Source organism: Podarcis erhardii (assembly GCF_964252035.2).
Source record: "Podarcis erhardii genome assembly, chromosome: 13".
Lineage (NCBI taxonomy): Eukaryota > Metazoa > Chordata > Lepidosauria > Squamata > Lacertidae > Podarcis > Podarcis erhardii.
This window is the reverse complement of record NC_138502.1, coordinates 9,193,209-9,212,278: the sequence shown is the minus strand read 5'-3', so window position 1 is coordinate 9,212,278 and position 19,070 is coordinate 9,193,209. Positions and strand designations below refer to the sequence as shown.

Below are 19,070 nucleotides of genomic sequence, written 5' to 3'. Positions count from 1 at the left end.
CATCCAACAGCCTTATGATTTGTGTAGGGTTTTCTTCTTCCAAATATCCCATACTGCAGCAAAGGTTTAGGACCAGCGTTTTCCTTTTCCTAGATGAGCTACCCTCACCTGGTTTAGCTGGCCAGTTGAAGCTGTTCCCGGGGTGGCCGCCGTCACATGCTGACAGCATCTAGGAGCCACAAGTGAGAACTGAGTGGGGGGGGGGCAAAGGTGGACAAACTACCCCAAGAGTACAATGCCCCCCCCCACCGGAGATATTATCCCTCCCTTGCCACAGCACACACGTCTACCACAACTATTCAAATCACCTTAATTTAAACCCAATTCTGCAAGCTGTCAGAAATGGAGAGCGAGGACTGGAAAGGGACGTTTCAAGACACAATGTCCTAGACAGACCCTGGCGCAATGGGACGTTCTCAGCCTGCTTCCAAACGCACGTCAGCTGCAGAATGGGAAAGAGGCCCATCGAATCAAGCCATCGCTTTGCTTCCACTTGCTCAGCAACTCTTGCAGCCAGCGGGGGGAGGGGGAATTGCAGCTTGCCAGGCTCGGTCCAAAGGCTACTGTGTAGCCTCTGCATTCACTAGGTCAAGAGGCATTTGCCAGGATGCTGGCACACAACATCTGCATGCACAGCAGCCTGGTTTCAGCTGATCCGCAATGTGAAATTAGCCACCTTGCTCACTTCTGAAACTCACTTGGGGCTGCCTGGGTGTGAGCTGTCGTACAGCAATTAAGACACACGGTGCTGCCAAGGATCCAGAGTTCAAGGCAAGCTGTCGGGTGCTCATTATCGAGGGAGACCCTGGCCATAGGGGGAAGGGCTAGAGCTCCCATGGTGGAACATCTGCTTTGCATACAGCTTCAATCTCTGGCATCGCCAGGTAGGGCGAGGATAAGGCTCCCTGCCTTAAACCTTGGAGATCTGCTGCCAGGCAGCATCCACAATGCCGGCAGCTGATGGGCCAATGGTCTAATTGATTCCTAAATGGTCAAAAACACAGAAAATTCAGTGGCAGCCTACAGCATAAACAGGATGGATTGGACAACAGCTCACCATCTTAAGGACATCTGAGGCCCAAACTTCACGAGAGGCGCAAATCAGACAATCCAAATCATTCGCATCTGTATTTTTATTTTTATTGACATCCCTGCCTCACACCAGTCAGAGGCTAGAAAACCATATAAAAGCACCTGTTCAGTGCGCAGGGAAATTACAAGTTTCCAGAAAGGAGGAGAGAAGTGTTTTCAATACATCTGTAGTCTCTGAACGGCGACTGGAACGTCAACTTTGCACGAAGGAAGCCCCGCCATAGGGTTGGTGTGGGGTCTTCACTTGCCAACCTAAAAAAGGACCCCGTCCCTTGTCAGCTTAGAAGCAGATACTTTCCAATATAAGGCTGCTTTGAGTGTCCCTCTTTTCTGCTGTTTCCTCTCCATGTCCCAAGAAGCTCGCTCTCTTTATCTGTTGCGAGACAAGAGAGGTGACCTAATTCTCATGTTGGCAGCCCCCACCAGCTCTTATCAAATAAATAAGGGGACAACAGAAGATAGCTATCTAGGCAGAGGAAGACCCCAAAGAAGAAGTGGGGGCACCTATGTTCCTCCAGTGATGGGGCTGGACTACAATTCCCATCGTCCCTGACCACTGCCCATGCTGTTTGGGGCTGATGGGAGTTCAACAAAAATATGAAGGGCCACAGGCTCCTCTAGGGGGAACCCAGTGCTGCTACGGAGCTAAGAGGGTCAAGAGGCACCATGCAAAGGAAGTGCAAACTAGCGGGATGCACTGTGTATGGAAGGAAGAGAGGGAGGCACATGTGTGTGTTTATTAAGTGCAAGAGAAAACACAGTCTGACAGTGAGGGAAAGGTTCTGTCCTGGAAAGCCTTCTCCTCGACCATCGTTCACAGCAACAAGAAGCTAAGCCGCACACTGCAAGACCGGGGGGCTTCCCCCCGCCCCACCCAATCCAACTGTAATCTTCTGAAAATGATGTCCTTTCCTGGCATTTTGTATCTTAAGTCTCAGATGAGAGAAATCTCCAAGCCCCACGACAAGCGAGAGGCGGCAAAGCTGGGCAGCGGGGAGAAACCCATGTGCTTTCCTCACGTCAGCATGTGATAGGTGAAGTGTAGGCAAGGAACCTAAAGGAAGTTACACAACAGGGGGCTGGGGCGACTGAGAGCTAGAAGGGCCCGCAGCCATGCGCGCCCATGTTCCTATTTGGCCAGTCTTCTACCGAAAGGGCCACTTTGGCATCACAGAAGGAGGGGAGGGGAAAGTCCGGGAATCAGGGTCGGATTAGTGGCTGCCGAGCATGTTTTTAATCGTCCCTCATTTTCCCTGCAGGGTTAGAGCTGTGAGTTGCCAAGGCCAGGCTGCTCTGGCCGGGTGCGAAAGGGGGTGGGGGGTGGGACCCCACCACCTCCCTAACCAAGCCAGTTAAGGTTTTGATTTGGAGATGGCCAAGCCGATGAGACCAGCCAGCCCGGCTGCGCCCAGAGCCATGCCGCCCACGATCGCCATGCCAACCAGGCCATCTGTGGAGAGAGAAGAGGGAAGAAAGGCGTCATCCTGGAACGCTAGTTAAGGATTGAGAGGCTCCTCAAGAGATCTTTGGACTGAAGCCTGCGGGAGGGGGGCTGGACCAACCCGGTTGCCATGGGGACCAACTTTTTCCATCACCACCTTTTCAGAGGAGGTGGTGGAGGAATAGCTGCTGCCACCTCCCAGGCCGACGGCCCTCACCCTCTCATTGGCCTCTGGCAGTGCAGAAGTGATCCCTGTGCCGTCTTATCCAAACGAGGCACCCGGTCCTCATTGCTGGTACTTAAGAGCTGTTGAAACACCTTTCCGTCTCCTTGAGAAATACTAGGAGGCATTTCATAAAAGGCGCTCAATGATGGTTGGGTGTTTTAATGCATTCTGCTCTCTGAACGCATCGGCTTAGTGTACATGTCCAAAGCACGATGGTTTGTTGGGCAAGGAATTACGAAGAACGTCCCTGCGCTCTCCCCATTCCTACACACTTGAAAAACAAAAAGCCTCCTCGGTTTGTTTAACCACATTTCCCCCATTGCTTCCAAACTGGGAAACGGTTTTGGGCGATCCCCACAAACCTTGCATGAAGAAATGTCTCAGGGTTCAAGACCTGGCATCTCCAGTTATGGCTGGGAAAGACTCCCTTCTTGAAACCCTGGAGAGCTGCTGCCAGTCAGTGCGCTGTGCTAAGCGGACTGACACAGGCCTCAGTTTCCTATGTGGAGTCATCACTTGGTTTGTGAGAAATGCCCCAACCATGGTTTACCGGGATCAGAGTTACTGTGTTTGAACAGAGCCTTAAAGGGTGGGAGGGAAAGGGTTGCGCTCCCCACACCTGGCCCCCTAACCTTTCTGCATGGCCTTCTTGATGAGCTTCTCCAGCTCCATGGCTTGCGTGTTGCTTGGCTCCGTCTTCAGCAGCCCCCGGATATACTTCAGAGCCTTCTCATATTCCTACGAGAAAGAGAGAAGAGCGTTAATGCACCTGTGTCTGGGGACATCATGTGCAGTACCCTGTTGCCCACCACAAATGGAGGGAATCAGTATGTGGGGCTTTCTAGCTTTGGAAAAAGAAAGTGATGAGCTGGATGGAGGCTTGGGGAGAGTCAAGGAAGGTGGGGAAAGGAGTTATGTACACTTAGAACTAGGGTCACCCAACAATGTGGACCACGACTGTGGTCAGACTGGACACAGAGCACCTTAGCTAACCTACCGTATATACTCGAGTATAAGCCAACTTTTTCAGCACATTTTTTATGCTGAAAAAGCCCCCCTCGGCTTATACTCAGGTGAGGCAGGCAGTGTCAGCAGAGGGATGAATGGCCCGAAAGGAGCCCTTTCTCGCCGCTGGTCCCGCCGCTGCCACCTGCCTCTCGCAAATGCAGGCAGCAGCAGAAGTGACGGCGGAGGGACGAGCAGCCCGAAAGGAGCCCTTTTGGGCTGCTTGTTCTTCCTCCACCGCTGCTGCCACCACCAGGTTTGTGAGGTGGTGAACCGGCTTACACTCGAGTCAGTAAGTTTTCCCAGTTTTTTGTGCTAAAATTAGGTGCCTCGGCTTATATTCGGGTAGGCTTATACTCGAGTATATACGGTATGCAATGGCTGCTGAAGTGGGTTTTAAAGGTCCCAAGAAATGAAGTCCATTAGCAACAACAGCTCAATGAAACCTCCACATTCAAAAGGAAGGATGCCTCCAAGGACCGGAAAACAGGGACAAACAACAGGCAACAGTCTGATTCTCAAGCTTCCAGGAGGTCATCTGGATGACCACTGCCGAGGGCAGTATGCTAAGGAAGTCCTTATTAAGGAGACAGAATTCCTCTACAGGGGAAACAGGGACAGTTCAAAAGTCTCCTGCCTCAGGACGCTAAGCTCTCCCATTCCCTGTTTTAGCTCAAGGCAAGGAGTTTAACCTGCACAGGAGATGCAGACCCCATAGAGAGGGGGACAGGGAGAGCAGTGGCTGCTTGAGCAACCTTCTGAAGTCCACATGCCAGAGGTGGGTGGAGCAACAAATGCCACCTTTGTAGAGGAGGCTAGTTTCTATATGCACACTTGCAGGAGGCATTATTAAAAGACACTTGTCTGCTAGACAAAAAACACTTGGGGTGTTGATGCAGAGTGAGTAAGGGGCGTGGCTAGGGAGCATCCCAGGGGCCAGGCAGAGAGGACTGGAGGGCCACACTTGGGCCTGAGGCTCCCTGCCCCTGCCACAAGTTTTGAGAAGGACAGGATTTGAAGTGGGGGGGGGGATTCAGGGCAGCATCCCACCAAGGTGTTCTGCTAGTGCATGGCTGCTCAATGGAACTCCCCTCTCCCCATGTGCCCCCAACTGCTCTGCAGGATTGGGGAGTCTCAGAGCAGAATGGAGGATGCATGAAGAGATTTGGGGTGATTCCATTGCACAGCTACTTTGCTGGACTCTGCCCCGGATTTCTTGGCTGCAAGCCTAACACTTTCCCGTAGCACTACCCAGACCCCAGCAATCAACTGCAGCTTGCCATCATTTGCACTGACGCTCTCAGGGCTGCAACCCCAGACAGTGTGAGACCCACTACAAGCAATAGAACTCCCTGCGCAGGATTGCACGGTTAAGATCGGCTGTGTTTTGCACCGCTCCTTCCCTCTGGGCCCAAGCTCCTGCTTATCTCGCCCCGTTGCCTCCACACATACGCCCCATGACTGAAGAGGGTTATGATCTGCTGCTCTCGCAGTCTATAAAAGCGCAGAGATAAAAGGCCCAGCTGAGACTGATACATGTGGGCACCACCCTGGTCTTGACAAGGTTTATGGAGTTGGGATTAGCTGCCAGAGATAAGAAAGGGCCTGAGGTAACGGGAAACGCAGGACTTTCACCCTGGACAGGAGAGTTGACTTCTCCCTCACATGCTGGGAAGCGAGCGTGAAAGATAGGCAAAGTCTCAAACTCTGACTGAGGATCTCTCCCCCGCTCGCCCATTTGGCAACCCAGGGAGAAAACACATCTGTTGCCTATCTGCAAAAATCTGCAGGATGCAAAACATTTTGAAGCTTTCCAATCTGTGTAAGGAGGAAGCGGGTGAAAAACAGAAGCTCAGCTTTCCTTAAGTCAGATTTGGGGACAGAGGATGGAACAGGGGAAGACTTAAGGCAGCCTCCAGCTTTCTGTTGCCTGATTGAATCCTCTTGAATGCCAATTGCTGCTCTTCTCGGCCCGGCTTTGGCTGGGGAGGCTGGGGTATAAATAAAAAATATTAATATTAATATTAATATTAATATTAATATTAATATTAATATTAATATTAATATTAATATCTCTTTTCAGTCATCGGAGCCCTGAGGATACAAACAAATGCTATGCGGAGCGTTCTGTGGAGCTACCCCTGTGGATGCTATCCAAGCACAAAAGTGAGAGATCAGCAACTAGCAGCCCTGGGCCAAATCGGTTCCAGTTTGGGAGAAAGGGGCAGAAGCTGGGAGAGATATTGAGGAAGAAGAGCTCGCTTGCTTGACGCCACTTTGAAGAAAGGAAGAACGGATCTGAACCTTCCTTCCCTCTTTGCCTCTGTCCCACTGACTCAATGTCGGATGTTCTCCTCCAGAGCAGAGGTGGAGCGCTGGATTTGGCCAGATCATCATCTCCCCACCCCCTGCACAGAGACCAAGCTCAACAGGTGGGAATCACCTGGCACCACAATGACTCCAGGAACATATCGAGTCAGACCATTGGGTCATCTAGCTTAGTATAGTTTGCACTGACTGGCAGCAGCTCTCAAGTGAAAGTCTTACCCATTTTTCATCCCCTTTTTTGCCTACATGACTTGGAATTGAAACATTTATTATTGTTTATTTATTGCATTCTCGATGGAGCTCAATGTGGCTTACATGATTCTCATGCCTCCTCCTTTCATAGAATTGTAGACTCACAAGGGAAACACAAGGGTCATCTAGTCCAACTGCAAGGCAATCCCCACAGCAACCACCATGTATGACACTCTAACCATCACACCACACTGCTCCCACGGGCTTTGCAAGTGCCAACAACTGGCTGATCATCAGGGTTCACAAAGCACTGTGCATGAGTCTTTTCACAGATCAGTGGGGCCGGCAGACCCCCTTTCAGCCTGCTCTTTCCCTGACCTACCCCTGACATCTCGTACGATATAGGGTGGGTGGATTCAATGAACAGTCTCACAGCCCAAATAGCCAGTCTTGGTGGGCCTAATAAGGCCCGAGAGCTGGAGGTGACCCCACTGCTGCTTTAGAGGAAATTACCTCCCTAAAAAAAGTTAAACTTTTCGTGGATTTTAACTATTAGCCTCATGAGGATCCCATCTTGCCTGAACAACAGAGGTACAAATATAAGCGGGTCCAAGCCAAAGGAAGCAGGTAGGGCCACCAGAAGACTTACCTTGAGCCGGTAATTGGCCACCGAGAGGTAAAAGACATAATCACGCTGCTCCTCTTTGTTCCCTTTGGGCAGCAGCTCTGAAAATAAAAGGGTCAAGAGTGTAACGTCTACCTATATCTGTTTAGAGAGAGATGGGTCTGAGGGTTTCTCCATTTTACCTGCCTCCAACAGCTCACAAAACATGCAGACACAACACACAAAAATCTGAACTTGGAACTAGAGTAACCCCACCTGGATTCCTGACAACCGAATCCCAAACGACACCCCGGCGCCTGGACTTTGGCAAGCCGAAGGTCAAGAGAGTGTACGGGGAGCTGCCGTGCAAGGAAAGCAAGGACATTGTGCCAAGGAGGTCACGCCCGGTCGATGAAAAGACAGGAATGGGACAGATGCACACACAAAAAAAAGAAGGGGGAGAATGTGGCAGAGGCGGAAGAACAGGAGGCATCTCACCCGTACACACAAAAGGTTTTTTCTCCCCACAGTGCAGAAGATCCTTTGATACTCCAAGGGAGGTGGGGGGAAACTCATAGCAGAAGTTTATGGTGTGGAGAAGTTAGTTTTTTTTCTCCCCTCCCCAACCGATAATGGCAGAACGTGGGAGCTGCTCAATTAATTGACTGGCAGCAGATTCAGGGCAAACCACGCAGAAAAAAGTACTTATTTGCAGAAAGGATAATTGGCACGTGGACCTCTTTGCCAGTTAATGTGGTGGTGGGTTCAGGTGGCTGTGAAAGAGGGTTGGGCAAATCTCAGCCACGTTTGGTAGATGAACTTCCACGTTCAGAGACAGTGTGCTGCTGATTACCAGGTGCTGGGGGAGAAGGGCTAGTCACGCCCTGCCTGTGGGCTTGCTGGAGGCCATATGATTGGCCGTGGGGCCGGGCACAAGAATGCTGGACTAGAAACACCTTCGGTCCAATCTAGTAAGGCTCTTCTTATTAGAGCAAGTGCTTGCAGGTGGCGATGTTTCAGTGTTGGAAACTCAGATACAGTGGTACCTTGGTTTACAAACACCGCAAAACCAGAAATAGTGTCTTGGTTTGAGAACTTCACCTCGGTCTAAGAATGGAATCCGAACGGTGGAAGGGCACCGGCGGCAGGAGGCCTCATTAGGGAAAGCACGCCTTGGTTTAAGAAAGGTTTTGGTTTAAGAACAGACTTCCAGAATGGATTAAGTTCATAAACCAAGATACCATTGCATATAAGCTAGGGGCCAAATGGATCCTTAAACCGAGGTTGTAGATGCCAAAATGGAATGCCTAGTTGCCATTTTGGGGTAAAAGGTAAAGGACCCCTAACAGTTAAGTCCAGTTGCAGACAACTCTGGGGTTGTAGTGCTCATCTGCAGGCCGAGGGAGCTGGCGTTTTTTTGCAGACAGTTTTTCCGGGTCATGTGGCCAGCATGACTAAGCCGCTTCTGAAACCAGAGCAGAGTGGTACCTATTTATCTACTTGCACTTTTTGGCGTGTTTTTGAACTGCTAGGATGGCAGGAGCTGGGACTGAGCAACGGGAGCTCACCCCGTCACATGGATTCGAACCGCCAACCTTCTGATCGGCAAGCCCAAGAGGCTCAGTGGTTTAGACCACAGCGCCACCCGCTTTATGGGGTAAGACAGCTCTACAGTCTTCTTTTGCAAATGACAGACTGACTGTGATTGAGTCTCACTGAAACATCAGGCTAGTTCCAATGACAACCTTGAGCTAGGTTAATAACTTGGAGGACTTCAGGGACAGTCCACATATATATTGGCCCATCCCTACCTGTTTTTCTTCATGGTGACACAAACCATTCATAAGGTAGAAATATTCTCCACAACTGTGACCAGGGCAGTGGGATGGGGTACGTGAAGACAAACTACAACAATTAACCATAACTTTGTCCACTGCTCCTGCTCAGGCTGCACAGAAAAAGCATTTTGGTTCCTGAAATTGGTTCCGATTGCGCAAATAAAATATAACAGATAGGATGCGGCATTAGGATCCCCAGTCATGCACCTCCAGATGGTGAAGATGTCGGGCACCATTCTGGCGCTCAGGCTTCTTCACTTGGTTGCAAGCAGTCGATAGCCAGGTGCAAAATATGCCTGGCCAGTTTCAAGCACTGGGATGTTTGTAATAAAAGCTACAAAATAACCAAGAAGAGTATATAAAAAGGACACATTGTGGAGCTCAAATAAATAAATCAAATCAAAATGGGGTGGGTGTTTCAAACACTGCTTTGCGATTAGCTTAATGGATGTCTTGTTTGGCAAGAGAAATCAAGGAGGTGGCTCGGTGGATGTTCTGGTCTATTGATCTATTGCTCACCTTCCAGGAGTACAACGCCCTTCTTGATGTCCTCGTTGTATTTGCTGCGGACCAGGCACCAGGCGTACTCAAATGTGGTCCCTTTGGAGACATTGCCTGAGCTCACCTCAGCATTGTACTTCTTCTCAAATCTCTGTGGAAAAGAAGAGAGGGATGGTTAAGCTGACACCAGTCTTCCAGGAAAGGCAAAATGTGCCTTTCTGCCCCACTTCGCCCACCCAATTCACAGGTTTTTCCTGAGAACAATACGTCAGCAGGGGTCAAGCTGACACGATCCTGGCCACCAGAGGGCAGGTAGCAGGCCTACAGATCATGAAGGAGTGACAAAGGACTCTGGCCCAGTGTTAGAAGCCGAGATATGAAAGCTAAATGGGACCTCAAACCTAGGTTATGGGCGCAACAATGGAATGTCTAGGCACGCTTTTTTATAACAAGAATACACAGCTGAAAATGAATGAACTGCAGCTAAAATATTATGTTTATTTTTCACATGGTCTAGTCCTTCCTCTGCAAAAGGCACCAAGAACAATGGGAGTTTTGAATGCTGCTCTGGCCTATGGGAGAGCGGCTTCCAATGGGCCACTTGTCTGTGGTGGGCGGAGCCAGGAGCAGAAGTGGGTGGAGCCACAGGTGTGCCAACAGCCTACATGCAAATGTCAAGAATTACACACACACACACACACACACACACACACACCTCTTCATCCAGATGAGCAGGATGCACTGACTCACAGGGACTTTTCAAGCAATCTCCCATCCATGCACCTAACAACCATGTCAGCAACCATGGAATAACCAAAAAAATGTTGCTGATTCCAACAGAAAACTACTGGCAATGGATGGCAGGGGAAGGAGAGGAGGAAAGACGAGGAGAAGCAGTTCGGAATTCCAAACATTTGGTGCCATTTCTCTGCAGGGCAACAGCGAAAGGGTTGGCAGATCCAAGAATTTCCTTTTTTGGCTTTTCAAAAAAAAATAATCACCACCCTAAATAATTTTTTGTACTTGTGCGTGGATAGTGCCATCTCGGCTACTCACCACCGAACTTCAGAAATAGAAGGGGACAGGTGCAGAACCAATTATGCAAAAGGAATGATGTACAAGCACATAAATTTCGACAAAGGTCATAGAATTCAGCTCTACCAGTTGGGAGATTTATTATTATTTTAAAGCATTGAGTACCTAGTAAGGACAGATGATTCCCAGATGAGGAATTGCTCCAACAGGAACCGGTGACCCTGGCTTAGCAGCCGGATCTTCTATGAAGCCTTACGCAAGCATCGAAAAAACAAGAAGAGAACAACAAGCACCTCCGAAACCAGACACTGGTCTTTTTGTCTCCCATCAATGGATTTGGTCTGGGCAGGTCGCACCAACTGCCGCCCAAGGCTGCCAGGCTGTTTAGTGCTGGAAAGTCAGAGGGGGCTCTTCGTTCCGCAGGCACACAAACCATTCAAACTCCATTTCATGAAAGGGCTCAGAAGGGAACGTGCAGGGGAAAGGGCTGTAGCTCAGTGGCAGAGTGCCTGCTTTGCGGGCTGAAGGTCTTGGGTTCGATTCCCAACATCCCTAGGTTGGGCTGAGACACACTCCCTGTTGGAAAACCTGAAGAGTCGCTGGCAGTCTGTGCAGACAGCACTGAGCTAGGTGGACCAATCTTCCCACTCAGTATAAGACACAGACACCCCCATTTAAACAGGGCCATGGAGTTGTTTACAATTTTATTGGGTAGCCAGTCATTTTAATGATTGTTCCGTACTACTATTAATTGTGGGTTGTTGGTTTTTTTACATTTCCGTACTGCTGCACACTACCATAATACTTTATGGGTACTTTTTCCAGCTAATCAGTAAAATTAATATAAAGAAATATAAAGATCATTCACTCTCACAACGAAAACAATATGACCTTCAGCGGGGCGGTGGTGTAAAGAGGTTTGAAGTGATGGCTAAACCAGCCAAAGATCTGTCCAAGTGGCTGCATGACTTCTCAGAAGCCTGCTCAAAAACCCACGTTTACTAAAAACAGCCGCTCAAGGAGGAATGTCACCTGCCATAAAAGCGCCCTTTTAATTTCATCGGAAAGGAAACAGAACTGTTTAAACAACACTCTGGTTGCAACACCACTGCTCAAAAGCCTGAAAACACCCAAAGGAGGCCAAGAAAAGACCTGAAAAGCACCTTGTCCTCTGTGGGGTGGGAACTGGCAGAAAGGAGTCAGCAACTAGCAAACCGCCCTTCCACTTGCAAGCCCAGAGGCAATGGGGGGGGGGGGAGGAAATGTATGGAATCTGCTGCCAGTTCACTTTAGGGTGGGGAATTGGAGGCTCCATCAATGTCTTGAGGGCTCCGGATTCCATACATTGCTGGAGCCTCCAATTCCCCACTAGGCCAAGCTTGCTGGGACTAAGGAGAGATGGGGCTCAGCAGCATCTGGTGAAGGGTCACTGATCCCACCCAGCTTGCAGGGTGTGATGGTAGAGCCCAGGCCCCCTTGGTAGTATGTGGACTGAATTAAATCCAAGCAGGATAAAAACCATTGATTTAAACCACCAAGCGGGGGGGGGGGGGGAGACAGAGAAATAAATCAACTGAAAGGCACACCAATTTAAGTCATGTTTTCCCCCATTATGAAACAGATTAACTTGAGAAGCCAAAATTCTCATGGAGTCTGCTGTAGGCTCCATGGAGGATCTTGGCAAGAGATAGGATGACAGTGCCTGGAACCCAGCGCCAGTGAAGAAGGCATGTTAGTCCCTGCAGGTCAAGGAGGACATCCAAAATAAATACTCTGAGGCTGAGCTAGGAGTTCTCCCACCAGTACCACCACCACCCCCCCCCCATTTATTATTGCACAACTTTCTGCAGACTGGAGTCCACCTGAAGCGTTATCTTCAGGGAGAAGCTTTGGGGGGGGGGAATTACCCCCAACAGAAGCTTCCTAAAAGGAAAAGGATATACTACCACCTGGGGAGCATTTTTAAAAAGGCATCCCTACACCTTTAGGCATTGCCTATGCCATGGCACTCCTCATAGGGAACTGATCACTGCAGACCTGCAGCCATCGCCAACAGCAAGCGTCTTTAGAATTTAAGGCATGTCCACCTGCCTAGGGTTGCCATACGTCCAGAATTTCCCGGACACAGCCGGCATTCGGCCATCAGAAAGGGTGTCTTGGAGGAAATCGCTTAAACGTCCTGGAAAATCCGGACGTATGGCAACCCATGTTGGAAGTGTAGATTTTGGCAAATTTCCTTAAAAATAGCTCTCTTTTTGTTTGAGATTTTTGTGTCCAGATTTTCACTTTTTGAAATATGGCAACCCTATACCTGCCCACCAGATGACAACAGGTGGGGGGGCTGGGGGGGGGTCGGGAATGGCATCCCAGGCCTAATTAGCTCACAGGCTACTAGCTCTACAACCTCCAGGGAGATTGGATTAATACAAGGAACATTTCTTTAAAAATGACACCCATCCATCTATAGCCTGAAATTGCACTGGCCACTCCTGCACCTCAAGATTCAGCCATCTCAGTCAGATGCATGCATAGATCAGGCACTGGCGTTTTAAGAGGCAGGCCTCTGTATTAAATGGAGGTTTCCTTTTAAAACTGGCTTATGTTTTGAGAGAAGCACACATGCCCTGGTCACAGCCAACAAAGTCTCTTGGATCCTTCTCCACTAGCCCTCAGCAGCAATCACAGGAAATAGGTCACACCATAGTGAGTAAATTTCAGGGAGGGGGATTTTATTATTATTAAGATGTTTTTTATATTAAGTATTCCCGCAGCTACTCAAATGAATCCATGCTCCCCCCCCCCAACTCTTAAACACATCAACACAGTTCAGATGTTAAAAAACAGGGCTCGAAAGCACATGACTCTCCAGATACCATGGGACACCAAACTGAACTGTGGATTCCTTGACAGTATTGTATGACTTGACAGGCGCAGCTCCCAGGAGTTCAAGCATTGCAATTTTGATGTCCTGTTATATTTAGTGTGATCTTCTACTGTAATGTTTATTGACTGTATGAAAGCTACTTTGGTATCCAGGCTAATGGAAACTGGCATGGAAATACAATAATTCGCTCTCACACATCCAAAAGGCAAGGAGTCTAAATATTCATGGTTTGAACAATAAACAATAGTAAGATTTGCTTTCCAAGTCATGGAGATGCATGACTCTCTCTGTCCTGTATCCACCAGCTCCTGCTTCTGATTTGGGTAAGTACCTTACAGATGTAAAGAGTGTGCCAGGAAAAAGTGCTTAATTTCACAACTGCTCCCTTAAATGCAGATAGTTTCTGCAATACAAAAGGAAACTAGTTTTAGACTGCATTCCTGTGCACTATAGAAAGCTTTGTTGGTACCTCATCATGCCAGTATTTCTACTCCCAGCAGAACTAGCATAGGTCATTGCAAGCTGATATTGGTCATTATGATAAAACATTAGCATGCATTGTTGTGGAGTAACCATATATGAATGAGAACACCAAAACCACAATTCAAGTCTCCAATTTGAAAAACCAGCCCTTATTTGTGGTCACTTAAAATACACCCTGATCGTTTGTCATTGTGTAAGACATACATGCCATGCGATTTTCCTATTTCCAGAGGGGTAGCTTGGCTGAAACCAACTAACAAAGCATCTTGTGCCACCTGGAAGGCTAACAAATTTATTACGGCGTAAGCTTTCGTCCATTTCATCAGATGTACGAAATGTCATCCTAGGTTACAGGTGTACTTAAGGTTAATAGACGGGGCAAGGTATTATCATCACTGAGGTCAGAGAGGAATGAAACGCAGAAAAAGTACAAGACTAATAATTATGTTATTAAGAGTAGCCATTCACAACAAAGTTGATGGCGCTAATACAGACATCCTGGAAATTCCTTATTGTTCCATACCTTTCCTCCTTAGTGACTCAATTGACTCTGAATGCCCAATTCCAACTGCACACAGCCATAGAAACCTATGGTATTTTCTTTCCCAAGTTAGCACATTCAATGTAAATGCAACACGTAGGATCAAACAAAGCACCAATTCTTTAAAGTCAAACTGCTGCTCAGAGACTGCAAAAACAGCAGCAGCATTGTCGGAAAAAATGTCACTGAATCAGTGCTCTCCTCTAGAACAAATAAGGCTACAACTCTAAATGTACCTACTGGAATGAAACCTACACTGAATTCAAGAATACCCATGCATAAGTGTACACATTTAGGCTTGGGCAGTTAAGCGCTCAAGAGCTATTGGAAGTGATTTGATGCCCCCTAGTGGATTTGCTTCACTTCTTATGCCAGTTACATAAAGGTAAAGGTACCCCTGCCCATACGGGCCAGTCTTGACAGACTCTAGGGTTTTGCGCTCATCTCACTCTATAGGCCGGGAGCCAGCGCTGTCCGCAGACACTTCCGGGTCACGTGGCCAGCGTGACAAGCTGCATCTGGCAAGCCAGCGCAGCACCCAGAATGGCGTTTACCTTCCCGCTGGTAAGCGGTCCCTATTTATCTACTTGCACCTGGGGGTGCTTTCGAACTGCTAGGTTGGCAGGCGCTGGGACCGAACGACGGGAGCGCACCCTGCCGCGGGGATTCGAACCGCCGACCATGCGATCGGCAAGTCCTAGGTGCTGAGGTTTTACCCACAGCGCCACCCGCGTCCCTTATGCCAGTTACTTCCTCACAAATAAATCACAGAATTGTAGAGTTGGAATGGACCCCAAGGGTCATTTAGTCCAACCCCCTGCAATACAAAAATTTCAATTAAGCTTCCTTGATAGTGGATCCACTCAGTGGATTTGTAACTGGCTGACTGACCAAACCCAAAGGGTGCTCATCAATGGTTCCTCTTCATCCTGGAGAAGAGTGACTAGTGGGGTGTCACAGGGTTCTGTCTTGGGCCCGGTCTTATTCAACATCTTTATCAACGACTTGGATGATGGACTTAAGGGCATCCTGATCAAATTTGCAGATGACACCAAACTGGGAGGGGTGGCTAACACCCCAGAGGACAGGATCACACTTCAAAACGACCTTGACAGATTAGAGAACTGGGCCAAAACAAACAAGATGAATTTTAACAGGGAGAAATGTAAAGTATTGCACTTAGGCAAAAAAAAATGAGAGGCACAAATACAAGATGGGTGACACCTGGCTTGAGAGCAGTACATGTGAAAAGGATCTAGGAGTCTTGGTTGACCACAAACTTGACATGAGCCAACAGTGTGACGCGGCAGCTAAAAAAGCCAATGCAATTCTGGGCTGCATCAATAGGAGTATAGCATCTAGATCAAGGGAAGTAATAGTGCCACTGTATTCTGCTCTGGTCAGACCTCACCTGGAGTACTGTGTCGTGTTCTGGGCACCACAGTTCAAGAAGGACACTGACAAACTGGAACGTGTCCAGAGAAGGGCAACCAAAAGGGTCAAAGGCCTGGAAACGATGCCTTATAAGGAACGGCTAAGGGAGCTGGGCATGTTTAGCCTGGAGAAGAGGAGGTTAAGGGGTGATATGATAGGATGTCACATAGAGGAGGGAGAAAGGTTGTTTTCTGCTGCTCCAGAGAAGCGGACACGAAGCAATGGATCCAAACTACAAGAACGAAGATTCCACCTAAACGTTAGGAAGAACTTCCTGACAGTAAGAGCTGTTTGACAGTGGAATTTGCTGCCAAGGAGTGTGGTGGAGTCTCCTTCTTTGGAGGTCTTTAAGCAGAGGCTTGACAACCATATGTCAGGAGTGCTCTGATGGTGTTTCCTGCTTGGCAGGGAGTTGGACTCGATGGCCCTTGTGGTCTCTTCCAACTCTATGGTTCTATGATAGATGTCCCATCCAACCTCTGTTTTAAAACTTCCAAGGAAGGAGAGTCCACCACCTCCTGAGGGAGTCGTGTCCTCTGTCAAAGAGCCCTTACAGCAGGCATAGGCAAACACGGCCCTCCAGATGTTTTGGAACAACAATTCCTATCATCCCTGACCACTGGTCTTGTTAGCTAGGGATGATGGGAGTTGTAGTCCCAAAATATCTGGAGGGCCGAGTTTGCCTATGCCTGCTTTACAGTCAGAAAGTTCTTCCTTATGCTTAGTCAGAATCTCCTTTCTTGTAACTTGAATCCTTTGGTTTGGGTCCTACCCTCTGGAGAAGGAGAAAACAAGCTTGCTCCATCGTCCATGTGACAGCCCTTTAGAGATTTGAATCATTTGATTATAGGCTATTAACATGCTGCCTTCTATAACCACGAGGCTTCAATTACTTGATCTTACACATCTAAGAAACCACCTCTTCTTCTTTATCATGGATGTGGGTGTATGCATGCACTGCTCCCATCTTTAGCTCCATTGCCAAACACTCTCTGCAATACAGAACTGTGGGGGAAAGCACAGGGCACCTTCTAGGATGCTGTATTTATGTAAGAAGAGGAATGGGAAACCAATGTTCCCCCAGATGTGGCTGAACTGTGACTCCTGTCAGCCCCAGCCAGCATGACCAGTGATCAGGAATGATGGGAGCTGTATTTCAGCAACATCTGGAGGACACCTTGTCATGAAATTCTACTCAATCCAGAGCAGATTCCAATTTATAGTTAGCAGAGTAAAAACTTAAATACATTGTAGGATTCCCAAAAAATAGACCAGAGGCAGTTGTATTTCATCCAGCAGAGCTTTACTGTTATTGAAGGCAAATGAGCATAATGGTTATAAATCCAATACATTCAGGATCGGCACTGTTCATAAGAAATCCAGTTACAGCAGATTTAACTTAAGCTTACAACAACTTATAGTAAGTCTAAAAACTATACAGTGGTACCTTGGTTCTCGAACAGAATGCGTTCCAGAAGCCGCAGAAGCCGTGCCAGGCATTTGGCTTCCGAAAAATCGTTCAAAAACCGGAACACTTGCTTCCGGGTTTTGATAGTTTGGGAGCCGATTTGTTCGGGAGCCAAGGCATTTGAGATCCAAGGTACAACTGCATATAAAACACCACACCAGAAGGAAAAGAGATAGAAAGAGAAAGTAAAACTCAGGCTCCTTCTGCCCCTACTTTTATAGTCAGCATGACCTTGACAGAAGAGATAACAGAATTAGTTTAAGCCAGATGTACATCATGAACCTTCTGCTTGTTTCTTTCACACAGAGAAGCTTCCAGAACCCTTTTGAATTAAGCAGAATAGGAAAGATCTCTACACATCAGATCAATACTTACTGATAATACTTTGTATTTATTATTTTGATAAGCATGAACTAATACACAATTCACATAAGTGACACATTGTTAATATCACATTTTAAACAGAATTTGTTAATACAGGTTTAATTTGGTGTTTGCAATAAAAATATTGGTACCAAACTTCAGTTTTCAAAACATGCTACTCTTTATTGTTAAACTCCTTAACGTATTGTCTATCCTTAACATATACTTCAAGGCTTCAAAGCACATACATTCCAGTAATCCTTGAGTGTCATCCAGGCGCAAAAAATGGCACCCAGACATTTTGAGGTGCTCGCAAATGGAGAACCTTTAGGCGCAAAATGTGCCTGGCGCCCTGCTAATTTCAAACCCCGTATACAGTATATACCTCAGCTGTCAGCAAACCCTGCCGTCCAGACATCCTAACTGGAGAACAGAAAAAGTCACTGCCATGAAACTGCCTCAATGTGTACGGGAGGGTGGGGGTGGAATGACCGATGACAGGGAAACAGGAGAAACCAGCCCATTTTTTTCTTGAGCTCCCTCTGACACCTTGATGAGGGAGCAGGAGAACAAAACATATGGAGAACATACAAGTCTATGTATAGCATAAGTAGCTAACTAAATTAATTTACCTACATAATTTAAAATCCAGTTTGTAGCTAATATTCATAATCATAAACAGTAGCATCCAGCTAAGCCATAGTAGTGCTACTCTGATCACGGCTTAGCTGCATATCACACTAAATTAATAGAGAGAGTCCGTGTGTGTGTGTGTGCTGAGAGGATCACACCTTTTCCAGCCAGAGGGCCAAATTGCATTGTAGGCAATCTTCCAGGGGCCACATTCCAGTGATGCATGGGGCCAGATTTTACATTAGCTACATTTTAGCCATATAGAAGCTACTCACTCTCCAGCCTGTATCCAGAGAAGCAAGAGGCATTATTACAGCCTCATAGTTTAATGCTTCATCTAAGCCAGGCAAAAACGTCTTGAGGGAGATAGGGGGTGTTTTGTACTTTCCCTCACTTGAATCCACTCAAGTCACTCCCAGCACTTCCCTTCTCCATACGGAGTGGCTGCCCAGCACTTCAGCGGAGGAGAGTGATGCCTCTTCCTAGTCGCTACCATGAAGCATTTCCGCTGAAGGAGAGGAAGCTCCGGCTCCACCTCATCTTCAGACCAGACATATGACCCACAGCACAAATGGAAAAGGTTACAGGAGAGAGAGAACGAAGCGACCAGGACGGAGAGCAGAGGGCGGCTATGCTGGGCCAAAAGGCCCGTCCAAGCCCAGCTGACTCCACGAAACTCAAAGGCACCGCCCGCACTCAGTAGCCCAAGGTAGACTGCCCCTGGACCTGGAGGCTCCACTTCAATCTCGCGGCCCGCGACCAGAGCCAGGAGAAGAGGGAGACACAAACCCCAAACCCGCGCGCTCCTCCTCCTCCTGTTGAATAAGGCTCCGACTCACCTGCAGATCCTCCAGCGCCACCACTTCGCTGAGCACCGACTCCATCGCGCCCAATCCCGGAAGCAGGGCCGGAAGCGGTCCTGCGACGGAAGCGGAACTTTAAAAAAAATCCCACTCGGTCGCTCTAGGACGGGAGAGGGAGGCTGTCTCTATGGCGTCCCTT

General features: G+C 48.1%; 1 protein-coding gene across 1 annotated transcript; it reads right to left on the bottom strand.

Moving 5' to 3' along the window:
• Positions 1-1,118: 1,118 nt before the first annotated feature.
• FIS1 (fission, mitochondrial 1) lies at positions 1,119-19,070 on the bottom strand. The gene is made up of 5 exons (XM_081835533.1): positions 18,908-19,070; positions 9,246-9,378; positions 6,934-7,010; positions 3,392-3,497; positions 1,119-2,542 (listed from the first exon to the last, which is right to left on the bottom strand). Exons 1-5 carry the CDS (start codon positions 18,950-18,952, stop codon positions 2,445-2,447), a joined length of 459 nt encoding a protein of 152 aa, XP_081691659.1. The 5' UTR covers positions 18,953-19,070; the 3' UTR covers positions 1,119-2,444.

Coding starts and splice junctions, on each gene's coding strand:
- FIS1 (XM_081835533.1), bottom strand. CDS start 18,952: ATGGAGTCGGTGCTCAGCGAAGTGGTGGCGCTGGAGGATCTGCAG. Junction 9,379..18,907: donor TGGCGCTGGAGGATCTGCAG/GTGAGTCGGAGC, acceptor TCTTTTCCACAG/AGATTTGAGAAGAAGTACAA. Junction 3,498..6,933: donor TGGCCAATTACCGGCTCAAG/GTAAGTCTTCTG, acceptor TCTTTCTCGTAG/GAATATGAGAAGGCTCTGAA.